General features: G+C 40.5%; 1 protein-coding gene across 1 annotated transcript in view; it reads left to right on the forward strand.

Annotated features, from left to right (window-relative positions):
* The window catches only part of CCDC81 (coiled-coil domain containing 81), a gene marked incomplete at its 5' end in the record, with an annotated part of 32,418 nt that extends 14,399 nt beyond the window's left edge, over positions 1-18,019 (forward strand). Inside the window, 9 exons of the mRNA XM_081098453.1 lie at positions 678-801; positions 4,113-4,206; positions 4,593-4,739; positions 5,586-5,690; positions 8,697-8,869; positions 9,753-9,831; positions 10,061-10,281; positions 15,903-16,028; positions 17,550-18,019. Coding sequence (XP_080954579.1) covers positions 678-801; positions 4,113-4,206; positions 4,593-4,739; positions 5,586-5,690; positions 8,697-8,869; positions 9,753-9,831; positions 10,061-10,281; positions 15,903-16,028; positions 17,550-17,691 — 1,211 coding nt within the window. The 3' untranslated portion in view covers positions 17,692-18,019. The remainder of the gene's footprint in view (positions 1-677; positions 802-4,112; positions 4,207-4,592; positions 4,740-5,585; positions 5,691-8,696; positions 8,870-9,752; positions 9,832-10,060; positions 10,282-15,902; positions 16,029-17,549) is intronic.
* Between the last annotated feature and the right edge of the window lie 3,270 nt (positions 18,020-21,289).

A 21,289-nucleotide genomic window follows, 5' to 3' on the forward strand; every position in this document is an offset into this window, starting at 1 on the left:
ATTGACAGCTAATTGACATTGACATCCTACAAAAAAGGATGATTGGACCAAACAAAACATATCAATGAGTAAACATTGGCTTGGACATGTTGGTTCTGTAATGTGGCCTATGGGATTACATATAGACTTTTAGTTTAAAATTCACATGTTTCGTATTCTTAGCCTCATATGTCACTGCTCCCTACAGATTCCTTCTTTGAGCAAAATTGTCTATTCATGTTCTTCTAACATGTCTTACCCTCCCTTCCCTGACCTCATGCATTTGTTCACTTTTTTTCCTCCTGCCTTGAATGTCCTTCCCTTTTTTTCTTTAAAAAAAATATATTCTTATTGATTTCAGATAGGAAAGGAGAGTGACAGCGAGATAGTAACACCAATGATGATGAAAGCAAAAATATATACAGGGTGGGAAAAAGTAGGTTTATAGTTGTTCATATGGAAAATAAGACAATATTAATAATACAAAAATGAACTCTGTTTCACTTACAACTATAAACTTACTTTTGCCTTACCCTGTATTTTTAAACCACACTAGGGCAAGGGACAATAATTTAAAGGTAAGAAAATATATCTCATGTGAAAATTTTCCCTGGTAAAATTATGAGTTTAAAAATTTGTGTTAAGTACAAACCACCTATTTAAAGTTGAAAGGACACTTACTTTCATTTATTCTACAGATATCTTATCACCCAAGAAATGTCCAGACAGAAAAGCTTTCTCCTCTGGCAAAGCAAAAGGCCTCAACTTGCCAAACAAGTTTGAGCAGAGTTGGGATAGGGAGAAGAATATGAGCTCTGAAAGGTAATGCATTGGTATTTTTTCTGTTACATTTACTAAATATAGTTGTGTGTTTTTTATTGTTTTTGTTTTGTTTATTGACTTCAGAAAGGAAGGGAGAGGGTGAGAGAGAAATATAGATGAGAGAGAATCATTGATTAGCTGCCTCCTGCACTCCCCCTACTGGGGATCCGGGCCACAACCCAGGCATGGGCCCTGACCAGGAATCGAACCGTGACCTCCTGGTTCATGGGTCTATGCTCAATCACTGAGCCACATTGACCAGGCTAAATATAGTTTTGAGTAATTTCTTGATGTAGGGAGTTTAAGTAAGTGTTCATTCATTCCTTCATCCAGTATTCTTGAGTACAGTTTATGTACTAGGTGACAGGGATAGTAGGGACAATCAGAGCTCACGATCTAGTGGGGAAGACAGGTATACATAGAACAACAAATTCAGTAGGTAAAATGCTATGACACAGGTGGAAACAAAATAGCACAGAGGGGGAACATCTAACTTTTCTTGTGGGTTTGGGAAAACTTCCCTTTTTGTTTTCTGAGTGCTTGGATATCATGACGTGACACAGTTTTATAGTGAGACCAAATTGGAAAGCAGTTTTGCCATACATGCTGACACTCAGTAATTATGTTCTTTGAGTGAATGTATTGCAAGTTATGATGGCTGTGTCTTTTTCTTGTTATGTTATGTCAAAAAATTTCTACTTACTTCTCCCTTTGAGTAGGATACTTTTCAAGACCACAAATCAGTCAACCACACGCAAGTATTTATTGAGTACTTTTATGTGCCTTGTACTGTGCTGTCAACTTTCAATTTATTACTGTATCAGCTGTTACGAGTGCAATGTATACTTTTTGGGTTACTAAAGTCCTGTTCAAAACTCTAAGCATGCTTGTTTTGGATAACTTCACTGTTATTAAATATAATTGAGAGTTGAATGTCTAGTACTTGGTAATTTAGTTCAATCCAACACACATTTAGCACCATCCTGTGCCAGGAAGTTTTTAGACACTGAATATACAGAGCTATCCAACATATAAAAGACATAAACCTGCTTTAATAAAATATGTAGTCTTGTAGGAGGACTGACACTAAAGAAATAATGCATGTGATGAAAGTAACAAAAAAAAGTACAAAAGCTACAAAGAGGGGAAAGTAATTGTTAGTAAAGGTTTCCTATAGAAATTGACCAACAAATGTTTTTTGTGCTGATTACTAAAATAATACATTTTTATCACAAAAATTTTGAAAGAAAAGAAAGAGATATAAAAATTACCAATAATCCCAGTGTATTCTTCATTTTAACTCATATATAATATATACATATATTTATATTTGCAACATATACACATATTTTAAATAAAACTGAGATTGTCTGAACCTTTGTTATACTTAACAATAAGTGGTGAGGATCCCTATGGCTTTAAATATTACAAAACATGAACAAATGATTGCACATCATCTCATTGATTAAACCTTTTGTTTAACCAATCTCTTATTGAATAATTTAGATGAGTTTCAGTTTTTTAAATGATGTTGTGATAAATATAATTACACATAATTCCTTGCACACACCTGAGGATAAAAACTTTAAAGTGAAATTTCAGAGAGAAGGAAAGAGACCATTTTTTTATGCCTTTGTTGCACTTACTAATTATTCTCAAAAAGATTGTACCCAATTGCCTTCCTAGTAGCAATAACATGAGGGACTGCTGTCTTCTCTACAGCTTTGCTAATACTGGACATTGTACCCTTAGTGGCTTCCCATTCTCACCCAGGGCAAAAGCCAAAGGCATTACTATGGCCTATGAGGTCCTGCCTGATCTCTGACCTCCCTATAGCTGCACTGAACACAGGCATGCTCCCACTATAAGGACTTTGCACACATTTGCTCTGCCTAGAATGCCCTCTTCATCAGATATCTGCATTACTTTTTTTAAAAATATATTTTATTGATTCTTTACAAAGAGGAAGGGAGAGGGATAGAGGGTTAGAAACATCGATGAGAGGGAAACATCGATCATCTGCCTCCTGCACACTCCCCACTGGGAATGTGCCCGCAACCAAGGTACATGCCCTTGACTGGAATCGAACCTGGGACCCCTCAGTCCCCAGGCCGACGCTCTATCCACTGAGCCAAACCGGTTAGGCCATCTGCATTACTTTTTAAAAATATATTTTTAGTGCTCACTTCAACAGCACATATACTAAAATTGGAATGATCCAGAGAAGATTAACATGGCTCCTGCACAAGGATGACAAATATATATATATATATATATATATATATATATATATATATGTGTGTGTGTGTGTGTGTGTGTGTGTGTGTGTGTGTGTGTGTATACATGCATACACATATATTGATTTCAGAGAGGAAGGGAGAGGGAGAGAGATAGAAACATCAATGATGAGAGAGAATTGCCAATCGGCTGCCTTCCCCCAACCCCCGCATGCCCCTATGGGGGGTTGAGCCCACAACCCAAACGTGTACCCCGACTGGGAATTGAACTGTGACCTCCCAGTTCATAGGCTGATGCTCAACCACTGAGACACACATTATTTTTTCCTCATTTCCTTCAGGTATTTACTCAATTGTATCCTTGGTGCGAACTTTCCAGGTCATTCTAGTTATGGTTTAATACTCCATTCTTCCAGCACAATGTGGCACTTATCACCATAAAAAAATACTATATAGTTGCCCTGGCCAGGTAGTTCAATTGATTTGAGCGTTGTCCCAATATGCCAAGGTTGCAGGTGCGATCCTCAGCCGGGGCACATATAAGAATCAACCAATGAATGCATAAGTAAGTGGTACAACTAATCGATGTTTCGCTCTCTCCCTCCCTTCCTCTCTCTCTCTACATAAACATTAAAATACTCTATAGTTCACTTATTTTTCTTGTTTATTTGCTATCTGCCTGTCCCCATGAGAATGTTAATTCCACAGGGATCTTGTTGTGTGTGTTTTCTTCACTGCATCTTCCATGCCGAGAACAATGTACACAGTAAGCACTCAATACATTTTTTTGTAGAATGAATAACTTTTATCCTCATTTTGCAGAATTGGTAACTGAGATTTTATAAGACTACCCAGCTTGGCTAATGCCAGTCAGCTTGTAAGCAAAAAATCTGGTCAAGTCCATGTTAATCTGACACAAAGCATAGGCTCTTAACCTCTATAGATACAGATGCTTTAAAGAAAACCACTGAGATATTTACTCTGTCTTTTATATTTACACTTGCCTCTAAAATTACCGTTGCTCTCGATGTCGCACTGTGTTAAACATGGATTAATGTTGTGTTGTTTTTATAGCTTATCATCTTCAAGGTGTCGGAAAAGGGACAATGAAATGAAACCTAAAACTCCTCCAGCCAGTGCTTGCCACGATCATAATAAGGCAGGACAGGTACAGAGTTTCAAACAAAACTCAGTCAGAACCTTCTTCTGACTTCTGTTTCTCAGTGAGAGTTCCGGGAATCACTCTTTAACATGTGGATATGGCTCCTGTAGTCAGGACTCCAAATTGGACTGTCATCAGTCTATCTACTAGTCAATCAACTAGTTAGAAATAGGGCTGGGAAACCTCTTACTAATTTTCAGTTGCTATTAAATGAGAGTTGAGTAAATCCTCTTGAATATTTGTGGGGCCCACTCTGCAAATCTCATTTTGCTAATTATCATTAACATATCCTTTTATAACGTCTGCTTTTTGATACACCTAACCTTTGGAGAGCTTGTGAAGGCAAAAAAGTAAAAGGTAAACTTAATTTGTCCTAAAACTTGGTATTGCAGGAGTTGTGTTACGTATGTTTGCAACGAGCACAACAAAATTCCCCATTGTACTACAGTGAGGAGAGGAGGAGGAGAGAGATAGAAGAGGAGCAACTCATACAGCAGTATCAAATGTTGAAAGATCAAGATACTTTCTTCAAGCACCAGGTAATTCAATGCCTTGATAAAAGAGTGTTTAACATGGGACAGTAGACCATGATTATAAAAAGGCATTTAAAATGTCCTATCACATGCCTGTGATGGAACACATTTAATCACTTACGTACTGCAGGACTGCAACTTAGGTCTGTGTCCAAGTTTTCACTAATAATAAAGAACACTGGGATGAATATTCAAGCAGCTGATTTCTACCCCTTCCCTCATAAGGCCTGAGTTTTAAAGGTGGAATTCCTGGACTTATATGGCTTTATTGTTCATTTCTGGTAAAATATAATTCTGGTCAGTGCTTCCTTCAAATTCATGGCGTATGTCAAGAAGCAAAGACAGAATGGCACCTGTGCAGGTGCACTGTCAATAACTGGTCTGTGGTCACCAATAATTGACCCTTTCCTGCATTTGTGATATAAGGTAAGGAACCTTCCATTCCTTCTTATGTACCCTATAGAGGTGTTGCCTGAAACCCAAGAACAGGGAATAAAAACTTTCCCCAACCATTGCCTCCAAAAGGCAGGTTTCTACCTTGGTTGGGTTATTATTATTATTTACATATATTTTTTTTATTGATTTCAGAGAAGATGGGAGAGGGAGAGAGAGAGAGAAATATCAATGATGAGAAAGAATCATTGATTGCTGCCTCCTATACACCCCACATTGGGGATCGAACCTGCAACCTGGGCATGTGCCCCTGACTAGGAATCAAATGGTGACCTTCTGGTTCATAGGTCAATGTCCAACCACTGAGCCACATGGGCCGGGCTTGGGTGGATTATTGTAATGTAGTTGAATTAATTTTTTAAAGGCTATATTTTAATGTTATTTTTCCCTCCTCTAAAGATGAGAAGTCTGGCTAATAGAGAACAGAATCAAAAAAATGCTGCCTATAATCTTGGAGTTGCTGAAGCTATGCGAATCCACAAGAACGAGAAACCTGGATTTTATGTAAGGGTCTTTTTAGAATTTCTATTGTGAATACTTGCCCCCTCTGTGAATTTTGGGTTCTGTTGTCAACAAAGAATGTCCAGCCTATAGAAAAGTTTCATAAGAGTTTATTTGAGTCAAAAATTTGAGGATATGCCCAGGAGCAAAATCTGAAAGGATTGAGAAAATGCTCTGGAGAATTGCAATTTTGTAGCTTATTTTACACTTTAGAATCAAAGGAGAGAGAACCTAAAGAAAGTTACATGAAATCCATTGGTAGTAAATTAAGGGGACAGGAAAAAAAAGCAAAGTGGGGAAATTTCTGGGATTAAATAAAAAAGCAAAAGAGAAAAACACATACTTCTTAGATTTGTAGGTAAAGGAGAGTTAATAATTAGCACAGCACATAGAGATGGTGTGTGGGGAACACGATAACAATGTGGGGTTTGATGGTCTTGTGCTGTTGATTGTCTCTTTGAAGAATAGGAAAAGAAAATTACTCTGACATTTCCTAGATGCATAAGAGCAATAGAGTTCACAAGGTAAAGGGTGACCTTCGCTAAGGAAGCTATAGGCCTGGGATATGACCACCTGCTAGATGACCTGCCCAGGTGGAAATTTATAATCAGAGCATCCTGTGTGGTTACTTTTGGTCACCGAGTCTGTAAGACCTGCCAGGTGGCTCCCCTGAGCATGTCAGGTTTAGTTTATGGCCACCTTTTCTTTCACACCATATTGCAGGTTGTGCTGGTTTTTCACTGGCAGACGTGAAAAGTGGGCTGTGCCTCCACAGTGTTCACATTCAGCACACAGTCCTTATTTGTCACTACAGTGCTTATTAATGATAGAAATTGTCAACCAGGAGCTGGGGTGGGTCGTAGGGGACAGTCTACTAAAGTCCTGCCCCAGGAATAGCTGACTGAAAAGGAGAACCTGCGTTACCTGAGGGCTTGCTAGAAATGCAGAATCTAGGGTCCCACCCTAGACCTCCAGAATGGGAATCTACATTTGAATAAGATCCTTAGGTGATCTGTAGGTGCATTAAAGTTTGAGAAGCCGTGTTTCAAATGGAGGTGAGCCACCTGCTTTGTCACTGATTTTAATATTTTCAGTCATTATATGTCTACCTTTATTTCTGCCTGAATCTTTCTCCTTTCACTCACTATCTAAGTGGTAGACTGACCCTCTAGACATCAATCTAACAAAATACATATTTTTTTGTCCATTGTCAAACATTTATTAATGCATTTCTATGTGCTTGCCACTTCGCTGGTGGCTAAGAATACAAAGATGAATGAGACAAGGTTCCCTTTGAAAGAGGTCTGAAGAAGATAGTGGGAGAGACAGATTTAAAGAGTCAAGAGTGTGGTATGCCAAATGCTATGATAATCTTAGAATACCACACTAAAGAGGAGAGTCACTTAACCCAGACCAGAGATCTGGGAAGACCTCCTGGCCTATAAGAGTTAGGAAAAGACCTGAATGGAAGAAGAACCTTCCAGGCAGGGATGGCAGGGAGGGAAGGAGGTAGAGCACAGTGCTTTTGAGACTTAGGCATGATCTTTCTGTCCTCTTAGATATAAGTTGCACATTATATGTATTACTGCCCACTTGGTATCTCCTATTTGATATATCTGTAGACATCTTAAACTTAAAAAGACCAAAACAAAATTTTTGATTTCCTTTCTCATCCTGTTCTCTCAGCTTTCCCATTTTAGTAAGTGGCATCACCAGGCAGACAGTTGCACACCCAGATTCCAGATTCCTCCTTTTCTGTCTCCCACACCCAACCATCTGCAAGTCCAGTTGCCTTTACCTCCAACATGGATCTAGCACAGTGATGGCGAACCTATGACACGCGTGTCAGAGGTGACACACGAACTCATTTTTTTTTGGTTGATTTTTCTTTGTTAAATGGCATTTAAATATATAAAATAAATATCAAAAATATAAGTCTTTGTTTTACTATGGTTGCAAATATCAAAAAATTTCTATATGTGACACAACACCAGAGTTAAGTTAGGGTTTTTCAAAATGCTGACACGCCGAGCTCAAAAGGTTCGCCATCACTGATCTAGCATCTCTCCATCTTCAATGTTACCACCCTAGTCCAAACCACATTATAAGGCCGAACTTCTTCAACACTCTCCCTAATTAGGCTTGCCTTTCTGCAGTCTATTGTCCACACAGCAGCCTCTCAGAATGATTAATCAAAACATATCTAATGGCTTCCCATTGAATTAAAATAAAATTTAAACTTACCTTGACCTGCCAGGTCCTACCCTGTTCTTTGAGCTCATCCACTTCTATTTTCCCTTGCTCACTATGCCTCTGCCACATGGACTTTTTTCTGCTTATTAAACATGCCTAGCTTGTTTTCATAGTGTCTTTGCATTCGCTGTTCCTACTGTATGGGACACGGGTCTCCTCGTCTCCACCGAAAAGCGTTCCCTAATAACCAACCAATTTAATCCTATTCCCACGCAGCCACTTGCCATGATAAGGGCTTCATAGCACTTACCACAACCGTAAATGACCTTTGTATTGCCTACTGATTCACTGTCTGTCTCCTGCTCCAGGGTGCCTGCTCAATGAGAGCAGGGTGGTTTGTGGGTCTCAGTTCTTGGTTACTGTTGAATCATTAGTGTTTAGAACAGCCAGACCCAGAGCAAGGATGCAGTTCTGATTCCTGCAGTTCACCTCTTCACTGTCCTTGCTCATGCTTCTGCATTCTCAGAATTCTTATTTCCTTCTCTGTGTTGTATGCATTAGCTCTGGACCTACTCCATGAAGTCCTGTTTTATCTCAGACACTGGGCTTTGGTCTGTGCTGCTAGATTTATCCTTGAGTATATTCGTATTATTCTGTGCATTACCTCAACACTAGCTGGTCAATGTGTTGAGGATTTGTAAGTATTATAAATTAATAACTACTTCCTGATTTATTTTAGCTTTCTGAATTATTACCTTTATTCTTTGTTGCTCTTTGGTATTCTAGAATAAATAAATTGCTTCTCTTTCATTCTAGAAATCCTGCCTATTTGATAAACGGCCATTCAGTCCTGAGATAAAGGCTTTAAAGCAAGAGGAACATATCCAAGGTCTCCTGAAACAAATTGATACTAGACGGGAAAAGGAAATAAAGCAAAGAGAAAACAAAGAGTTGATGGAACGCCTAGAACGAGTGCAACTCACAGAGGAGTGAGTCTAGCTAGATGAGCTCAGGAAAACAGAGCCGGAATTTTTAAAAAATATATTTTTATTGTTTTCAGAGAGGAAGGGAGAGGGAGAGAAAGATAGAAACATCAATGATGAAGATCATTGGTCGGTTGCCTCCTGCACACCCCCTACTGGAGGTTGAGCCTGAAACCCAGGCATGTGCCTTGACCGGGAATCAAACTGTAACCTCCTGGTTCAACCACTGAGCCATGTAGGCCAGGCAAGATCACTTTTCTTAGAAAGGAATCTTATGATGAATCATTTTATAGATTATAGAGACACTTTTTGCTTTCCTATCTAGATTTTTTTAATGTACAAGGTGAGGAGCACTGCCTGCCCCCGTAGTAGTGCATTTGTATAATATGATCAGCACCTGCTTATTATCCCTGTCCTGTCTGTCCCAAGACATTGTCCACTAGGCTATGGATTTGAATGACTGTTTTCTTCCTTAAAATGAACACTCCTTAAAGGAACGCTCACTTTTTACTCACCAGGCTCTTGTTCCTAATAGTTATTAGACATGTTTTTTTTTTTTTTTTATAATGATAGGAACTCTTTTTTTCTTTTAAATATATTTTATTGATTTTTTACAGAGAGGAAGGGAGAGAGATAGAGAGTTAGAAACATCAATGAGCGAGAAACATCGATCAGCCGCCTCCTGCACATCTCCTACTGGGGATGTGCCCGCAACCCAGGTACATGCCCTTGACCGGAATCGAACCTGGGACCTTTCAGTCCGCAGGCTGATGCTCTATCCTCTGAGCCAAACCGGTTTCGGCTAGACATGTTTTGATGATGTTAATCTGTATTACTAAATACTCAGTAACAAACTTTGCCCCTACCTTCCCTTATTCTTAACTGCCAGACTTGCTGCCCAACGAGCCAAATATATACAAGACAAGATGGAAGAAAAGGAGTGTTACAAGAGGGCTTTGGATGCACAGGTAGGGGAACAGTTATTAATTTAAGGATTGTACAGTGCTTCCGTAGCATTCTAAAATATGTCTAAATACTGTGATGTTATGAATCCCCTTATGTGTTATCCATTTGGTGGTTTGGGGGCCCCCATTCCTTCCTGAAGGAGTTGGTGTGTTACTACTGTGCTGAAGCCTCGTGCATGAAGTTTATTCCCTGGTGTAACTGTAATCTGCATTATGTGTGTCCCTGTTTCAGATAAAGAACAGATTCCCCCAGCTGCCTATATCTGAGCCCGACTCTTCTGAGCCCCTCTTTGGCAGGGATGAGACTGAGCTGATGGTAGAAACGCGAAAGCGAGAACAGAATTGCATGAGACAGCAGCAGGAGGCAGCTGCTAGGCACAAGAGGAAAGCCATCCTGAACCATCTGGTGGACCAAAAGCGGGATTTGCTGATGCTGCAGAAGACACAGCAACAGTAAGAGACCCCAGATCATTCTTCGTCTTCCTCCTCCCTACTTCCTCTCCCCTATCTGCCTCTCTCTCTTTCTCTTTCTCATACAACAGCAGAAAAGCAGTAAGAATAGTGATCACACTGAGGAGATACTATGTGCAAAATATTGTCCTAAGTTTATTGCATGCTTCATCCTCACAATTCACCCTATAAAGAAAAGTTATCAAATTTAAAAAAAACACTCTACACTCTCTTGATCCTATTTCTCTCTCCAGTTACCTCTTCATATTTTTCTTTCCCTTTCCTGTACAACTTCTTGAAAGACTTGGCCACATCAGCACTGCCATGGGAAATACAATGGGAGCCACAAATGTGCTGCTGTGCTCAAATAGACTCGGGCATGAAACTCGGGCCCTTTCTCAACCTCTGATAAGCCCCTTCCTTCAAAGAACTGTGCGTGTAGTAGCTGTACTGATGATTTCTGGGGAGGGGGTGGGGAGGGTGACAGGGTAGTCAGAAAAGGACTTCATGCCATAGCAATGCAAGTACCTTTACATTCAAACACCAGACACCTAGTTCTTTAAAAGCCCTGATTTAGGCAACCTGCCAGTGGGGAGTTTTATAAAATCATCAAACTGCTCAGGAGTTCCAAAAGGACTTTTCTTCAAAGGAATCTCCTCTTTTTAGAAGGCGGTTGTACTTAAAAAATAAAAAAAAAAGTTACTTTATTAACATTTTATAAATGGTCAGTGGGATGGTGCGAAGAAATGTTAATGTTCTACACCAGGGCAGTGCACACATGAAAATATGAGTAGAACAGCAGGTTGAAGAAGGAGTACATTGTGATGAGGGTGGGGTTGCGTTATTAGGAGAGAGAGGTAGGAGTAGTTAAATGCTTGGCTGTTAGAGCCACGTCACATGTGGGATAGTCTTGCATCTTCCCAGGGCAATATAGATTTGTATGTCTATATTTGCTAAAATATTGAACTAGTCTTATATTTCTTGAAAACTAGCTGTTGCCTCAAACCCCACAAGTGCACCCCTGCTGCTCAGGCTGTCCAGACCCTCCCTGGGATTCCCCTCCTTCACCCCCCAGGAAAGACCACTTCCAGTCCATTCTGATTGATCGATGTGGCTCTGCCATTTTCCTGGTGGCATATTGGGCATGTGACACGCCGCTGAGGGCATTGGGTTCCTTATCGGTTGTTAGGGATAATACCAGTATCTTCCTCCAAGGTGGTTGAGGGTTAAATGAAATGATTCTTGTAAAGAGGTTCTGTTTTGTAGCAAACAGCCTCCTGCTGTCCCATGGTGGCTCTGCCTTCCCATGCTGCTGTCCCAGCCAGCTCCGTCCCTTTGCATCTGTTGTAGAGGTTATTGCAGCTTCCTCCTCTGCTGCTAGCCCTCAGCTGCTCTGGTTGGTCTCCTAAACTTGGATTTAGGAGGAAAAGCTGTATGACCTGAGCCAAACCGCACATGAGGTCTTCGAGCTCCTTTCCTCCTGCAAAAGGACAACCCCACTTGCCCTCCTGTCCTGTCTATGAGATTATGTATGTGGAGGATGTTGGAAACTGCAAGGCTCTGAACAAATACGAACTGTGGTCTGTATTTGATTATCTCTATGACCACAAAGCCATAGACCCGTTTTCTGTGTGGGCCGGGCCCTTGTTTTCCGGTTCTATATCCTTTAGTGGTTATTCCAAATTCTCCTGCTTCTCTCATCTTTCCTGACTCCTCGCCCTCCGGGCGCCTCAGGATGTGATCTCAGGTCTTTGCGTGGCAAATAGAAGGTCATTTTCTTTCAGAGGGAATAGCTTTAACCTGTGCAACCCAAACAGGTCTGCTAAAGTATTGTTTTACTTAAAAAAAACTTTTCTGTTTTTGTTTTTAAAGAATTGTAACAATTTATGCTGATTAAAATGTTTATTGGTGGAGAGATTAAAATAAAAATGAATAATCTCCCCTGACCAAGTAGTCAGTGTCAAGGTTAATATGTAAACTTTTATATTTTCTCTTAAAACAATGCACATATATTTTCCCCTTCATTGTTGTAAATGAAAATAAGACCTATGAGCTCTTATACATTACTGCCCAACCTTTCCTGAACCTTCTAATGTGTCATTAATTTACAGTTATGTCAGTACATATGCATAAAGTTCATTCTTCTAATTTAATAATAATATCTATAATATGGATTACTATAATTTAACTTCTGTGCCATTAATGAACATTCACTTTGTTTCCAGATATTTTGCTGTAACAAATTTGCAATAAACATTTTTTTAAAAATCCCCACATGAGGATATTTTTTCCATTGATTTTTAGAGAGAGTGGAAAAGAGGGAGGAGGGGGAGAAAGAGAGAGAGAAACATCAATGTGTGAGAGACACATCGATGGGTTGCCTCCCACATGGTTCCCAACCAGGCTGGGGATTGAACCTGCAACTGAGGTACATGCCCTTGACTGGTAATTGAACCCAAGACCCTTTAGTCCACAGGCTGATGCTACTGAGCACCAGCCAGGACTGCATTAAACATTTTAAATATATACTGGTTTAACATATAATTTATACTTTTAAAAAATTTCTATTGGATAAATTCCTAAAACTGAAGTAGCTAGATCAAGCGTATGGAACATTTTAAATATTACCAGGTGCTGACAGTTTGTTTCTATAAAGGTACCCTAGTTCGCTTCCACCAGCAGTCTTGTTGCTTCCCCTCTAACCCTACTTCATTCTCTCACTTTCTAGGCATTTAAATTAAACTGACTTTTTAATCTATATTTTCAAGGATAATATAAAAATGGCCATAAAGCATATGAAAAGATGCTCATCATCATTAGTTATAAGGGAAATGCAAATGAAAACCACAATGAGATAGCTGCTCATTAACAAATGGTTTCCATATTCTGTGAAATGTATGTGGTGAGCTTTATTCAACCGCCAGCTGTCATCATTTGCTCTATTTGAAATAGAGGTCAGTTAGCATTTAATTATATTTTGCCTTTCCAAGATAAGAGATAGTTCATGATTTATTGAATATTTACTTATGTGAACCTGAGATACAGTGATTCTCTACTCCAGTGAGTAAAGATGGCAAGGGAGGAAGGTGAGATTTAAAATGTGTTTTATTTTATTTTTTTAAAACACATTTTTGTTGACTTCAGAAAGGAAGAGAGAAATAGAAACATCAATGATGAGAGAGAATCATTGATCGGCTGCCTCCTGCACGCTCCCTACGGGGGACTGAGCCTGTAACCCGGGCATTTGCCCTGACTGGGAATTGAACCAGTAACCTCTTGCTTCATGGGTTGACACTCCATCCACTGAGCCACACCAACCAGGGCTGAACACAGGATCTTGAAGAGATATTTGCACACTCATGCTGATGTCAGCATTATTCACAATAGCTGAGCAATGGAAGCAACCCAAATGTTCACCCACAGATGAGTAGATAAACAAAATGTGGTATATACATACAATGGAATATTATTCACTTTACGAAGGAAGGTAATTCTGACACATGCTACAATATGGTAAACCTTGAGGACATTATGCGAAGTGAAATAAGTCAGTCACAAAAAGACAAATACTATATGATTTCAGTGTATGGTATTCAGAGAAGTCAGATTCATGGAACAAAGTAGAAGGTGGTTGCCAGGGGCCAGAGGGAGGGAGAAATGGGGAGTAGTTTAATGAGTTTAGAGTTTCATCTTTACAAGGTGAAAAGAGATCTGGATATTGATTATACAATGATGTTAATATACTTAACATCATATATCTGTACACTTAGAAGTGGCCAAGATGCTCAATTTTATGTTATGTGTTTTTGACTACAATGAAAAAAACTATAAAAAGAAAAAAAGGTTAATAAATTATGTATAATAGGTACCATTCAGTCATTGAGCTCCCATTATGTGATAGGCATTGATACTTTCTGTGTATTATTTCATTTAATCTTTATAATGACTGCTATGCTTGTTAGAGGAAAATGCTCTTAGAAATGAATGAGCACAGCACATTATTGCCTTTTATTGGTGGGTCCTGACACCTAGTGGTGGTTGCTACCTATAACAAAGCCCTTCAGAGCTGGCTAAAGCAATTGTCACATACCAGAGTGAAGTCTCTTCTAGACTTTATTGAGAGTTGATGGTAAGAGTTTGAGCTGGGCAAGAAATAGGCACATATAAAGAATTTGGTCTAAGGTGATTCATGACAAGCAATGACTATGCATTTGGAGATCAGTCATAGAAGCACTTAACGTTAGGAATATTGGAACATTGTTCTTGAAGGAGACATTATACAGCCGTCACTTTGAAAATATGACCTTGATCAAACACTCCTTTTTTGTGTGTTTTACCTTCTTTACAATGTTAGATATTGCCTCGATCTCATTTTCTTTTGCCTAGTCACTTCTGTCTCTTTTCTCCGTTGCACACCTGGCTACTTTGTCTTATAAAATGCCTGCAGCAACTGGGAGGCTGATTACTGACATCTGAGAGGCTGGAATAAAGGGAAAGAAGCATAAAGTATTGGAAATCCATTTGAAATGATTCTTCAGAGCAGTTAAATTAGCCTCAAATTGGGGTGGGACGAGAAGAGATAAATCAAAGAATTTATATACTTACTAGTGACCCGGTGCACAGATTCGTGCACATTGAAAGGAAATTAATTAGAAGGTGGCTGGTGGGGCAGGACTGGGCAAGGTGGACCAGACACTCCCTGGAGCCAACCTCTCGTGGTCCCTCCCCAGCATCTACAGAGTGAGTGAGTCCCTCCGGCAGGTGAGGTCCCTCGACCTGGCCTGCTGGAATCGGGCCGAAACCAGCTCTCCGACATTCCCTGAGGGTTCCTGGAGTGCGAGAGGGCACTCTGCAAAGTTGCTGATACAGTGATTCTTTACTCTACTCCAGTGAGTAAAGATGGCAAGGTAGGAAGGTGAGATTTAAAATGTGGTGTAGAACACAAACACAAGTGTGCCGTAAACCAGATTCAGGGCCAATAGTGCCCCAGCAACAATATAACCCACAGCAAAGGTGGAATCGCGCAGTGAGGAATCAGGCTCCCTCCTCTCTGGTTCCAGGGTGCATCACCTGAGAAACACTGCAGCTCGGCAGCCCCTACATTGAGCATCTGCCCTCTGGTGGTCAGTGTGCATCATAGTGACTGGTTGGACAGTTGGACACTTAGCATATTAGCCTCTTATATATATAGATATGCATAGCCCATGGACTTGGGCAATAGGATAGTAAAGACCTGGAGGAGTGGGTAGGGGCAGGAGGCAGGGGAGTAAAGGAGGGGGAGTGGGAGATATCTGTAATACTATCAATACTAAAACTATATTTTAAAAATTAGCCTCAAAGGAAATTAATAGCTTTCAAGGCTGAATTTGCTAATTGGAAAAAGGTTTCAATCCTGCTAACTTAAATAGGATTGAAGATGAAAGGTCCTAAACCCATACATTATTTGAGAGGTAGGAGTTTCACTGTGGTATTTTTGTACAGTGTTCATATCTTTCGGTACATTTCAAAGAAACAAAACAGAAGGTTTTTGTTTAATTTACCATAAAAGGAATGGGGCTCATGAGGTTGGTGTATATTCTCTCCCCGATATTGTGAACAGAATCAGACTATTCCGCTCTCCCCAGGCACTTGGCGGATAGAGATGCTGAGCTAGAGAGAGTGAAGAAGATGAACCAAAGCTTACTGGAGGACTGGAAGCAGAGTGCTGAGATGAAGAGGCAGCGGGACTGGGAGGAGAAGGCTTTTGAGCGGTAATACCTGACTGGAACCAGAAGTTCTGGGTTTGCAAAGAAAATCCCTTCTGCTCGTTTACTTTCCTCTAATCGTGGGATGGCCAATAGATTTCAAGAGCCAACTCCAGTTGATCAGTGATGGCTGCCTAGTGAACTTTATGGGGAAAAGAATTCTGGGTTCAGTGAGAAAAATGGCTCCAATGTATTAGAAACATCTGCTATGAATATGGGATTGGAGAATATTGTGTTATGTGTTATGCAGTTGCCATCTCTGCCCTAATCTTTGCCTCTGTACAGGATGGCTCTATTTTCTTTTTTTTTTTTGTGGAGAGTGGGGAGGCATGGGGGGAGGAGGATGGGAATTGTCTTTGGAAATAACTAGTTGGAAATAGGGAGACTGAGTTTCCATCTGAACACATCCAAGGCTTACAGAATGGTCATCGAAGAGCAGAGTCAAGGGGTTGTGGGCGAGATTGGCAACTGGAAAAATGAGAAACCCAGTATGGAATCAACCAAAAACATCTTCTTGGAATGTGTCATTGTTCCTCTCTGCAGCTACCTTTTTACATTCTAGAGTTAGGGAATCAAGCTTGGTTTTGAAAATTTAGCACTCACTTTGCAGAGGCAGCTAATATGTTCTTATTTGTGAGATGGGGAAGTAAACACCTCCCTGGCATTGCTAACCCAAGAGTTTTGGGGTTCAGATAAGGAGGTGGAGAAGTAATACTCTTAAAAATTAAAACACTTTACAAATGTAAGGTGTGACTTCATAGAATGCTAAAAACTTGAAAAAACAGGCCAAGCCTATAGAATCAAATGCTATAAAAATTTGAACATACCCAAATAATATTTTAAATTGCCAATTATCAACTAATTGTTATCATGGGCAAAATTTGTCATAATGGATCTTGATCTGTAACTCTCCTTTTCATTTTTGATTTTCTTTTAAGGCATTTTTTTGGGGGCCTGTCTTTGTAATGTGCAAAACCCATATTTTGTGACAATGAAAGTATGAGGGATGACATGGAAAATAGGTTCCCAAGTGGAAGTGGGGTGGTTTGATTGGTTGGAAGAGGAAGTAAAAGGGGAGTTGGAGATTTCAAGCCATTTTCTCAGTGTTGGGGGCAAGCAGATAAAGGCAGTGAGAGTAAGCACAGGGGGATTTGAGTTGGATTTTGGAAGCATGCTTGGCCAACATAGTGACCAAGGATAGAGGAGACACAGAAATGACCTTGAGTAGCAGGATAACACAGCTGCTCCAAGGGCATGGCAGAGCAGACCTGTGTCCCGAAGACCTAGGCCAGGTGTGGGCAGGGACTCCAGCAGGCAGCAGGCAGGAGGAAGGAACTGGTTGGTTTGAAAGAGAAAACAAAGCCAAAGCAGGTGGGAGATGACAGGTGGGTGGTACGCTCCTGGAGGGCAGGGGCCAAGGGTGACTTTCCTTTTGTATCCCTTCCACTGCCCTGGCTTCCTAGCGAGGCCCCCAGCAAGGACTCTGGGGACGCCTGCTCATGGCTGCCTTTCCTCACCTATCCTCAGGGCCTCGGACAAGCTCTTCCTCCTGGACCAGTGTGACAAGTACCGGCGCTGCAAACAGTGCCAGCGCAGCACCTCCAACGGGGGCCACAGCCACCAGTTGCCGCTGAAGAAGCACCTGCAGGGCTCCGGGCTGTTTGTGTGAAACTCAAGAGTTTGGACCTGCACTTCCTGGTCAAAGTTCTTTTTTTTTAATGTCTGAAAAATTGTATTGTGCGGTTTCAGTGCTTTTGGGTAGCTTGCGTTTTAACCGCTTACCGAATTCACAAAGACAGGGTCTCCCCTCCTGTCTTCCTCCCAGCCCCATAGAATCCTGCTGCCACTGGAGGGGGGATGGCACCCAGCTTTATTCTGGCTGTGGGGGTTCCGCTGACTCAGCCCCGCCACTCCCTCTGTGACTTTGTGTAAAACATGGTATCTTTCCTTCATATGTAATGAATAATTTAGTCATAATAAATATGTTCTGCATGCCTGACTGTGTCTAGCAATTCATATTGGTAAACTTAAAAATAATTGTCTTTATTGATTTTTAGAAAGAGAGGGAGGGAGAGAAAGAGAAGAGAGAGAGAGAGAGAGAGAGAGAGAGAGAGAGAGAGAGAGAGAGAAGCACCAATCAGAAGCACCAATCAGCCCAACGGGGAACTGAACTGGCAAGCTTTTGGTGTACAGGACAATGGTCAACCAACTGAGCCACACTGGCCAGGGCTTAATAAACATTTTTAAAAGGTAGAGATGCTTTGTAGCTAAAACAATTTTAATTATAAAATTTTTGAAAATCTTATAGTTCTTTGCCATATCTGTTAGAAGCTGCTTATTAACTATTATTTTTATTTGAAGTGTGATATTTTTCCTTGTCTTCCTAACCAAAAAAGTGGGTTTCTACCAATGAATTGATTAGACATTTTACATGCTTTTTGAACTGTGTTAAGATAATATTTGGGTACTTGATACTTTATTTTATTATATAACTAGATGCCTGGTGCACAAATTCATACACCATTGGGGTCCCTCAGCCTGCCCTGCAGGATCAGGCCGAAACCAACTCTCCAACATCTCCTGAGGGGTCCCGGATTGAGAGAGGGCACAGGCCAGGCTGAGGGACCCCACCTGTGCACTATTGGGGCTGGGGAGAGACAAGGGAAATTGGCCAGTCAGGGAGGGGTTGTAGGAGGGAGGGCTCCAGGGCATGTCTGGCCTTTTTCACTCAGTCCCAATTGGCTGGACGCAAGCAGCAAGCTAACCTACCGGTCAGTGCACGTCTACGCGAGTGGTTGAGCAGCCTTAGCATATCATTAGCATATTATGCTTTGATTGGTTGAATGGCCAACTGAACACTTAGCATATTAAGCTTTTATTACATAGGATTGCTAAAATGGTGATATGTTTAATGTTAGTTTAAACATATATTCATTCTGTCTGAAAACACATTTCTGCAGGAGAAATAATTTGTCATTGTTCACCATTCACCAGCTGGTATAAGAGCTTAAGCATCGAAATAAATAATGAAATTCAGGAGAGAGACTTAATTTAAGTAAGATGGTATAGTTTTGTCAATTAGTAAAAGTAGAAACAAAGGCATTACTAAAGATAAGGAAAATCATTATTTAAAGTTTCAATTCACCAGGAAGTTATAACAATTCCAAACTTCATGCATCAAACAACATTGGTCCAAAATATATAAAGCAAATATGGACAGAACTACAAGGAAAATTGATGTTTACCACAGTTGTGGGAAATTTTACTGTCCTTTCAGAAGTCTGTAAGAATAAAGATTTGAACAAAACAACAAGCTTGATCCCATGAACACGTAAGGGGCATTGCATCCAACAGCAAAGATCCATATATTTTTCAAAGTACATGAAATATTTTATTGAATTTGACTATAATAGACAAACAAACATTTCAGTAAATTTAAAAATATCTGAATAATACAAACACTTTTCTGACTACAGTTAAGCTAGGAAAAAAGTTAATATCCATGCATTTGGAATTTTAAAAAATCTATGTTTAGAGACTTCTATTTCTAGATAGGATGAAGTAGGTCATGGGAGCCCAGCATCCACCCTGTAACAACCAGAAAAATATGGATAAACATTTTAAATCATATGTTTAAAGATGTGGGAACTGTGAAAGCAACAAAGACTAAGTGAATAGGAATTCCAGAGGAAGGAGCTGAAGTAAGTGGCCATTTTGGTCGCTGGCAGCATTTACTAATTCTGGTCTGGGATTGAAAAACAGGCTTGATCTTTGTAGTGGGTCTCTACTGAGGGAAAGAGAAACCCAGCAAGGCTTTTTGGTGATCGTGTGTGTGTGGGTGCAACAGACTGGAACATTGAGAAGCTTGGCCCGTTTCCTCCATATGTTGCAAGTTGAGTTCTTCAGAAAACAAGATACTGAATCTGAGATTTGCATTTGGAGGTTTACTGGGGAGTCCTCTCAGCAATGCCTGTGAGAGAGCTAGAGTACCAGCATGCGGCAGAAGAAGTTGAGTGGAGATACATGTAGTTTTGCAGCAATGGCTTCAGCCAGTCTTGCAGGGAGCTCTGAAACTAGGATGGCCATTTAGAGATGTCCCCAATTGAGGTAAGGGGGCTGGGCCTCTAGACTTGAATCAAGTAGTCATTGGATGCAGGCTGTCTCCTGGGGATGAGGGCATAACCTTGGGTGAAGCATTTTCCTTTAGTCAAGTGTAATTCTCGGGGAGGGAGGATGCACCTGTGAACCTTCAGCTGCTGATACTCCTGACAGCTGGTGTAAGGAGTGTTTCAGAGCAGAACAGCGACCCGGGAGGTGCAACCACAGCACCCCCATTCTAAATGACACTTGCTGAGTTCTGAGGCTGAGAGAGGCTGGGGAGTTAGAATGCAGACTTAAAAGACAGAAGAAATCTCCCTTAATCTCATTGTGCTTAAGAGACAAAGTCCTGCCAGAAATAGAGGTTACAATCTTACCATGTCTCCTAGTCTATTGCTTGTCTCCGCCCCCGCCCCCCCGTTTATTTTTCCCCATTACCATTTTTATCCCTCCTATACCCTGCTTCACCTTCACCCATCCCCTACCTCCCATAATCACCACAGTGTTGTCCATATCCATGAGTTCTCTCTTTCCCCACCTGCTCAATCCCTCCACTCTCCCAGCATCCTCCCCCTCAGCTGTCAGCCTATTCTCTAAAGTCTGTGCCTATTTTGGATGTTAGTTCAGTTTGTTAATTAGATTCAATATATGAGTGAAATCATATGATATTTGTCTTTCTTTGACTTATTTCACTTCGAATAATGTTCTCCAGGTCCATACATGCTGTCACAAAGGGTAAATTTTTCTTATTTATTTATTTATTTATTTATTCATTTATTTACGGCTGAGTAGTGTTCCGTTGTGTAGTCAGCTGTTTCATCCACTCATTTATTGATGTACTCTTGGGCTGCTTCCAGATCTTGGCTAATGTAAATAGCACTGCAATGAACAAAGAAGTGCATGTATTTTTTCATATTTGTATTTCACGTTTCTTCAGATAAATTTCCAGCAGTGGAATTGCTGAGTCATAAGGCAGTTCCATTTTTAATTTTTTTAAGATATTTTTTATTGATTTTTTACAGAGAGGAAGGGAGAGGGATAGAGTTAGAAATATCGATGTGAGAGAAACATCAATCAGCTGCCTCCTGCACACTCCCCACTGGGGATGTGCCCGCAACCAAGGTACATGCCCTTGACCGGAATCGAACCTGGGACCCTTGAGTTCGCAG

The sequence above is a fragment of the Myotis nattereri genome (assembly GCF_964212035.1).
Source record: "Myotis nattereri genome assembly, chromosome: 9".
NCBI lineage: Eukaryota > Metazoa > Chordata > Mammalia > Chiroptera > Vespertilionidae > Myotis > Myotis nattereri.